The 9,711-nt window shown below is 33.4% G+C and overlaps 1 protein-coding gene across 2 annotated transcripts in view; it reads right to left on the bottom strand.

Moving 5' to 3' along the window:
- The window catches only part of LOC128639835 (microsomal triglyceride transfer protein), a 95,815-nt gene extending 86,554 nt beyond the window's left edge, over positions 1 to 9,261 (bottom strand). For both annotated transcript variants that reach the window (XR_008399265.1, XM_053692033.1), the window contains exon 1: positions 8,720 to 9,261. Coding sequence is in view for 1 of the 2 variants with exons in the window: in XM_053692033.1 (XP_053548008.1) it covers positions 8,720 to 8,783 (64 nt within the window). In the remaining variant the exon portion in view is untranslated. The remainder of the gene's footprint in view (positions 1 to 8,719) is intronic.
- Positions 9,262 to 9,711: the final 450 nt, after the last annotated feature.

Genomic DNA, 9,711 nt, shown 5'->3' with positions numbered 1-9,711 from the left:
TAGTGTTTTAACTAATGCTAACAAGAAACACAGACAAAAGACTAATCTCTTGTTAGAAGGTTTTATCTACACCTCTGTTGTTATTTAAAAGCATGTCATCTTGATAATACTGTGTACACGCACATGCATCTTTTGTTCCACACAATAGTGAAAGCTAAAGATTGTTATGATACAAAAGAACTCACTCCAATCATAAAATTCCGTTACATTGGATGAATTAGATTGCATTTCTTCTTCATGTTCAAGGTTCTGTCCTTCATCTTGAATAGCTGAAAGACATACATAATTATAACAGGAATACTTATGTAATAGAACAATGCTGATTGAAATCCATATCTCTTTTCAATAATTATTCACTAAAACAAAAGTTCTATTTTAGTACAAATAATGACATATAAGGAGTGACTGAATAGACATATGAACCTACATATATTAGTGTCTTGTTGTTGCTCGCTATTTGGTGAATCTTGATTCATATTATTATTTTCCTCTTCAACAATTATATCTTCAATGGCATTTTGGTCTGTATCTTCTTCAATCATGTCTATAATTAATATGATTATAGTCATTAAATAGAATAATTTTATTTATTTGTAAGATATATGTTAAGGAAATCTACCTTCATTGTCAGATTCATCATCAATGATGGGCATTGGCCTTCTGCGACGTTGTCGCCTTTTTTTCTTTTTCCCTTTTTGTAAAAATTTTGAACATATAAATGTTAATATCAATGATGATTTATCTTAATATTAAACATTTTAGTAACTATATTCATACCTGTTGTCATTATAGCCTCAGACTCCAGAAAAACAGTCGGTAGTGGATCACAATCAGCTTCTGGACTGGATGGATTCCATTTTATTGGGCGCAGATAACGGGGCCTTTTTCTATTTTTGACTGTTAAAAATTGAAATACAATTGTATTTATATTGTTAATCGATTGTACAGTACAACATCAGACTGAAACAATTACATTGTTAATACTGTTTCACAAACCGCAATAAATCTAAAATGGATACAAAATTTGCAATTATATTTCTGCACAAAGTTCAAGATAAACAAAGTAACAACTAATGACAGATTACAATAGAGTTAAAAAATTGATACACAACTATTACATAAATACTTACATTTCATAACATAGCTTCTTATTAGGGTCCTTAATTTAGATTGTCTCCGGATTAGATCATTATAACGCTTCAGGCACTGTTTTCTAGTCCTATTATGGCCAGACAGACGTCTGACCCGTCGCACCATCTCTGATAAAATTGGATTTCTTCTATCCTGTTCCAATGTGAATATCCCCTTCTTTTTTTTCGGAAAATACTTTTCCATTGTATAGGTGATAATCAGTAATTCACCAATGGAAAACTTCTTGGAACGATTCATCTTCAAATGTATGTATGTATCTCTCTAACCATAAAACTCCACCCAATAACGGAACTAATTGTTATTGTTAGTGCGCATTAAAATATACCCATTTTAAAAATGATTTATTTTTAAAAGAAATAAGTAATCGAGTCGAAACTTCATTATTTATCAATATTAAAGAAAAAATATTAAACTAGTTACATCTTTTTGTATCAATATAGATTACATGTAAGTTGTTACAAGTGCGCAATAACGTGCACTATATTTCTACAGTCGATAGAAGATAACTGGCAATTGTTACAATGCGCAATAACTGTGACGATATTTCTACAGTCGATACATTTGTTTTCCTAGTTTAAATTTATTTTTAGGGCTATGTTCGTTGTTACCCCAATTGATACATACAAATAGTTTCGAATTTTAAAAAAGAATGTATATAATAATAAAAACACATCAATTTGAAAAAAATACACATTTGACCAATAGGAATAAAGTAAATTCTAATTGTGCAATCAAATTACAGTTACTAATTTTATTTAAATTATTCAGTAATCTATTCATATAACGCCCCATTTCTGTAACGTTCTGGAACAAAAGTTGTTAGTGATAATTGTTCATTACTTTATTCTGACTTCTAACGAAGACACTATTTTTATTAGCGCCATTTTTTGATCTAAATTTGCGATGGCTACTGGACTAGCTGGAAAAACGAAAAGTGGCCGAAGTGTGATGTTTAGTCATCGACAGAACTGTATTCTAGTTGAAGTGGTCATCGAACATTACGATATTATTATCGGATATCAAGCAAAATCTGTCAACCCTCAAAGAAAAAAGGCTATTTGGGAACAAATTAGTCGTGCTGTGTCAGCAGAGGGTAGTTTTCCGAAAGACGTCAGGGCCTGTCGGAAGCGGGTGAATGATATTCGTAAGAATATTAAAAGAAAAGTATGCAAGGAAAAGCAGTTATCAAAAGGAACTGGTGGAGGCCCCGCATATAGGGCTGAACTGCTTGACTACGAACAGATGCTGTATGCCAGGATGGGGGATGCTGTCGTGGTGGGACTTGATGTACCATCAGATACCATGGATTTTCGAGGTAAATATCTAATTGATTGCTATTAAACGAATAGTATAATATATTCTTAACTTATATTTCAAGATTCAGACAGAGCATACCCTGTTAATAATTTTTTTATATGAATATTTTTTATTTTTTTTATTTTAATATGTATTGAACAAAGTATGCTTGTAAGCTTGGAAGCAGGACCATTTTTGGATGAGGACCTGGATACCGCTTGTTAATTGGCTGGCTACATTTAAAAAGAAACCAATCAGCAAGCGCTAAACAGGTGTCACACCCAAAAATGGCCACGCTTCTAAACTTAGATTTTTTGTTTGGGAAATGAGAGATAATCCAAAAAGAAGAAAATATAAAAATTTTAATAGTATTGAATTATAAACATTTTTTGAAATTCAATGCTCTATCAGAATAATGAAATAATAATTTACACTACACTATTTCTTTAACATGTATTTTGTATATTCAGTTTCTCAATATTTAATTTTAATTAAATTTTAATTTGTTTATATGTACTATAGAAGAACATGAACAGGCATTAGAAAATGAATTAGAAAATGCCCAGGTGGACCTACCATCCGAGTCTGAGTTGACTAGTGAACAACCCACAACATCTTCATGTGGTATACCATGCAGGGAAGAAACTACCAGTAAGTACAAGTATATTACAAAAATGATAATATCATTTGTATTAATGAAAAGAATGGACAATGAATATGTATTACTACGTTTCTTACTTTTCGCCATGAAAATTCTGTTTATGTAAAGATATTTAATTTAAAAACATATATATGAATATCAATGTATTTTTGTTACAGGTGTCATGGGATTACTACAAACTATGCAGGATTCGTCAATTACATTATTTGATGGTAATTATTGACCTTTTTTTTTTTTTTTTTAATTAATTTTATTAATTTTTTAAAATAATTATTTTTTACATTCATAGATGAAATAGAAATCACATTACAACCACTTGTGACTGACACAGTTTGTCAGGAGGATGATGATGATGAGACACAAATAGAGGGACAAACATCAACACAAGTTGAAACACCACATGTAGAGGAATCAGAATGTGAGGAAGAGATTGAGGATGCAGAACAATGCCCGATAGATGAACCGGAGAGACCAAATGAGGTTGAAAGATTAACAGATATGGCATTGTCTTTCAGAAACGAACAAAATGAATTTTTTAAACAAATGATAGAATTGGAAAAACAAAGAAATAATATACTTCAAGAACAATTAACAGTGCAAAAGGAGTATTATCAGAAAAAGTTAGAGTTCTTGAATAGACGACATCCTGATTTCTAATTCTATTCTCCATATATACCTTCAAGTTACGGGTTCTAAAATATTTAACGCACTTATAGCCTTGGTCAATGTTTATTAGAGTTCACTGTTTTGATGTTAATTTTTGTTGTTTAATAAAGTTTTTTATATTAATAAATATTAATAAATAAAAAAAAATTATTCAAAGTAAATAACGAACCATTTTTTTGTTTCAAAATATTCATTTTTTATTCAAAAAGAGAAAAAGATATGTATAAATAACACAACACAACTTTGGTTATAAACTATATAAATTCTATTTTTAATTAAAAAAAAATGTATTTCTATATATATATATATATATATATATATATGTATATATATATATATATATATATATATATATATATATATATATATATATATATATATATATATATATATATATATATATATATAGAGAGAGAGAGAGAGAGAGAGAGAGAGAGAGAGAGAGAGAGAGAGAGAGAGAGATAGATATATAAATAACACAACACAACTTTGGTATCAAACTATGTAATTTCTCTTATATAAAAATAAAATTATATATATATATATATATATATATGTATATATATATATATATATATGTATATATATATATATATATATATATACACAATTCTATCAATTTTAATTATTAAATTAAACCAAGGTATTTGAATCCAATCATAAAATTTCCTGAAAAAAAGAAAAAAGATGTAATTAATTATATAGAACAAACAATATTAACATGTTAATACAATTTTATTAAGTAGACTTACATCTAAAAAATCGTTCAATAATTTCAAGACGATTTTCCACTCCAGCTCTTGTGGTATGTCTTGTGACAATTTCATGAGGAACATAAACATCTTCTGGAACATCCTCCAGACACACCTCATCTATATTTAGTTGGGAAATAGCAATATTGTGCATTATGCATGACACCAGAATTATGTCATTACATTTCTCTGGGGAATATTGTAGATCACCACCAGAACGGTCCAACACCCGAAATCTCATTTTCAGTACCCCGAATGTACGCTCAATAGCACTCCTTGTCGACCTGTGAGATTCGTTGAACTTGATTTCTGATCGTGTATGAGGTATTGGTACAGGTGTCAAGAGCCAAGGCCTACAGGGGTACCCGCTGTCACCTTCAAAAATATAAGACAATTACAAATTAGCGACATGTAACAACAGGTTTATGAGGTTAAAATATGACATTTTATAAATAAATATAAAAATTTTAATATTCACCTAATAGCCAACCGTGTGGCATCTCTCCACGTTCAAATGCTGCAAATAAAGCAGACTGCTTTAATATGTGATAATCGTGGCATGACCCTGGAAAACCTGATCTTACTGCCCAAAACCGAAGGTTAGAGTCACATACTGCTTGAACATTGAGAGAGTGGAAGTGTTTCCGATTTCGATATTGCTCCTCCCTTAAAGCTGGTGGTCTAATTGCAATATGTGTGCAATCAATTGCACCTAGGACATTTGGAATGCCGGCAACTTGATAAAAACCAGATTTTACTTGGTGCCATTCATGTACATTCCTTGGCACATATATAAATTTATTTAGATGCTTCAAAATCGCTTTTAACACAGTCCTCAAATGTCTACAAAAAGAAGGCTGACTCATGCCAACCACTGCACTGGACACAGCCTGAAAAGAGCCCGTGGCTAGGAAATGCAAAACTGCCAATAACTTGAGCATTCCAGGTATTGCCCTTGTTCTTCTAGTCTGTGGCTCTAGATCATTCTGTATTAGAACATATAGATTTTGTATGCTCTCCCTGTTTAGGCGAAATCTTTTTTTTATCTGATAATCAGATAATGCCTGTAGTCCACAACGAGGTAGAAAAACTCGTGGAACTCTTTGCCGTCTACGTATTGGCAAAATCTGTTCATTTCTTCGATTTTCATGGCCCCTTGCTAAAGAAATTGCAGACAAAATAAGGAAATAATCCATCTTCTTGCGCTGAAAATATGGAGTAAATTAGATGTTCTCCTATCTCTTCATGGAGAACATTAGTAGTCGTATTAGGAGGAGAACTTTAGGCTCTCCAATGGCGCAAAATAATGATAAATATCTATTTTGGAGAGAAATAGGTCGTATTCTTGAATATACACCCTGAAAAGGGCGTTTTAAAGCTTTAATTTGCGCAAATGTGCGCCTAGGCGAGGGACATTGAAGGGCGAGAATTTTGCAGTCGTATTTGCACATTTTTAGGAGTATTTCTTAATGATAAATAGGAGATATATTACGACGGCGTGAATTAAGGCGCAAATTAAGGAGAATATGTTTGATAAATCGAGCCCTAAGTAGATTCAAGAAATAATAATAAATGGCAACTATCTATATTGACACATTAGCCTTATTAAAGTTGTTTTTTATTTTTGTTGTGCAAACCAGTTTCGTCTGCATTTATTTCTGTTATACGCCTCTCACTTGTGGAAATAGAAATTTGATGATATACGAGTTTGTGCTGGAATAAGGGTATTTCTAATTGTCTTCTTTTGTTTGTTAATAATCTCTATCATTACCCCCTTGCACCGGATTTGCAATAGTTATTTTTTTGCATCTCTGATACTCGATTTGATTATTATTTCCCAACTACAGCTGGTACATTTGTTATATATATATATATATATATATATATATATATATATATATATATATATATATATATATATATTTTAGGGTTGCCACCTCTGCCATGTTTTCCTGGACACAAGCTGCAAGGTGTGCAGAGGGCAACATGCACTGTACACCTGGAGAGTACACAAATAGTTACCCTGGACATCACTATTCATGTTTCTCCCTGCACACCCTGCAGCATGTGTAACTCATAAGTGTCCAGGAAAACATGGCAGAGGTGGCAATATATATATATATATATATATATATATATATATATATATATATATATATATATATATATATATATATATATATATATATACTGTGAGATGCAGGCACATATAAACTGCAGATACATAAAAACTGTAGATACATATAAACTGTGAGATGCAGGTATAAACTGTGAGATGCAGGTACAAACTGTAGATACATATAAACTGTGAGATGCAGGCACAAACTGTAGATACATATAAACTGTGAGATGCAGGTATAAACTGTGAGATGCAGGTACAAACTGTAGATACATATAAACTGTGAGATGCAGGCACAAACTGTAGATACATATAAACTGTGAGATGCAGGCACAAACTGTAGATACATATAAACTGTGAGATGCAGGTACAAACTGTAGATACATATAAACTGTGAGATGCAGGCACAAACTGTAGATACATATAAACTGTGAGATGCAGGTAGAAGCTGTAGATACATATAAACTGTGAGATGCAGGTACAAACTGTAGATACATATAAACTGTGAGATGCAGGTATAAACTGTAGATACATATAAACTGTGAGATGCAGGTACAAACTGTAGATACATATAAACTGTGAGATGCAGGTATAAACTGTAGATACATATAAACTGTGAGATGCAGGTACAAACTGTAGATACATATAAACTGTGAGATGCAGGTACAAACTGTAGATACATATAAACTGTGAGATGCAGGTACAAACTGTAGATACATATAAACTGTGAGATGCAGGTATAAACTGTGAGATGCAGGCACAAACTGTAGATACATATAAACTGTGAGATGCAGGTACAAACTGTAGATACATATAAACTGTAGATACATATATAAACTGTAGATACATATATAAACTGTAGATACATATAAACTATGAGATGCAGGCACAAACTGTAGATACATATAAACTGTGAGATGCAGGCACAAACTGTAGATACATATAAACTGTGAGATGCAGGTACAAACTGTAGATACAAATAAACTGTGAGATGCAGGTACAAACTGTAGATACATATAAACTGTGAGATGCAGGCACAAACTGTAGATACATATAAACTGTAGATACATATATAAACTGTAGATACATATAAACTGTAGATACATATAAACTATGAGATGCAGGCACAAACTGTAGATACATATAAACTGTAGATACATATAAACTGTAGATACATATAAACTGTGAGATGCAGGCACAAACTGTAGATACATATAAACTGTAGATACATATAAACTGTATATACATATAAACTGTGAGATGCAGGCACAAACTGTAGATACATATAAACTGTAGATACATATAAACTGTGAGATGCAGGCACAAACTGTAGATACATATAAACTGTGAGATGCAGGCACAAACTGTAGATACATATAAACTGTGAGATGCAGGCACAAACTGTAGATACATATAAACTGTGAGATGCAGGCACAAACTGTAGATACATATAAACTGTGAGATGCAGGCACAAACTGTAGATATATATAAACTGTAGATACATATAAACTGTGAGATGCAGGCACAAACTGTAGATACATATAAACTGTAGATACATATAAACTGTGAAATGCAGGCACAAACTGTAGATACATATAAACTGTGAGATGCAGGCACAAACTGTAGATACATATAAACTGTGAGATGCAGGCACAAACTGTAGATACATATAAACTGTGAGATGCAGGCACAAACTGTAGATACATATAAACTGTGAGATGCAGGCACAAACTGTAGATACATATAAACTGTAGATACATATAAACTGTAGATACATATAAACTGTGAGATGCAGGCACAAGCTGTAGATATATATAAACTGTAGATACATATAAACTGTGAGATGCAGGCACAAGCTGTAGATATATATAAACTGTAGATACATATAAACTGTGAGATGCAGGCACAAGCTGTAGATACATATAAACTGTAGATACATATAAACTGTGAGATGCAGGTAGAAGCTGTGGATGTATATAAACTGTGAAATGCAGATCATAGTTGCTAAATTATAAATCGGAGTTTAGGGAGAATTTGCAGACATGATTATATTTTATTATCATGCAAACTTACCCCAGCTGGAGCAGCACACAAGCAGGAGCAGAAGCTGCCAGTAGCAGATCCAGGGCACAGCCATGATACAGAGGGTTATGAATGGGGTATAGAGGGGGAGGGCTAATCTGTCTGCACTAAACCCCCCCTAGCACCACAGTTACAGTTAAAGAGAGTTAACTCAGGGCTAGTGCCATGTTAGATCTGGGCATGTGGTCCAGGTGCAGCCAGGGAGGTGTCAGGAGGGTCACACAGTGAGGGGCAGTGCTGGGCATCTTCATGTACACTTCTCAGCCTGTGTAATCATTGACCAGATGTAGGAAGCCAGAAAGTGAAACTAGCGGACTCCTCCCATCAGCCGGTGAGGCCGCAGTTCCCCAGTACACAGAATGACAAGGCTGCTATATTTACTTCCTCTCTGTGCCTAGCTCTGTGTTTTCATTTTCTTGCCCTTAGCTTAGAGGCTTCCTGTGTCTCTCCAGCTTCAGCCGTTGCTCTGATATTATATGCAGCCTCACTCATCTCTCTGTTCTTTATTTACTCAGCTGCATAGAATAACAACTTGTGATTGTGAAGCTTGGGCACTGCCCAGTGGGTCCCATTCATTTCCCCAGCCCTCTTTCATTTCTCTGCCAATCATTTAGAAGAGGGTGTCCTGACATTTTTATATGATGTGGGTCCTTTGCCACAGTAGAAAACTGCTATATGTTTTGCTATCAGGATAATATGTTTTATCTTTATGTGTTTTATGTTCTTCTTAAAGATCCCACGTTCCCAGTGCAATGACTGAAGCACAAGGTTTGGGGGCATACACCCGTGCACATGCTCTTTGCTGCGCATGTGCACACTGAGTACTCACTGCACCTGCAGAGGGGCCAACAGGCAGGGCATTCCAAGAATTTGTCTACTTGTGCTTCCAGCAGGTGTTGCAATAACTACCCTGGGGCGTCATGGAAATGGAGACTCTTTTTCATAGAATTAAAGGGACACTAAACCCAAAAAAATTATTTCGT

This window comes from Bombina bombina, chromosome 9, assembly GCF_027579735.1.
Source record: "Bombina bombina isolate aBomBom1 chromosome 9, aBomBom1.pri, whole genome shotgun sequence".
Classification (NCBI taxonomy): Eukaryota; Metazoa; Chordata; class Amphibia; order Anura; family Bombinatoridae; genus Bombina; species Bombina bombina.
The sequence above is the reverse complement of the archived record's forward strand: the minus strand, read 5'-3'. Positions and strand labels throughout refer to the sequence as shown.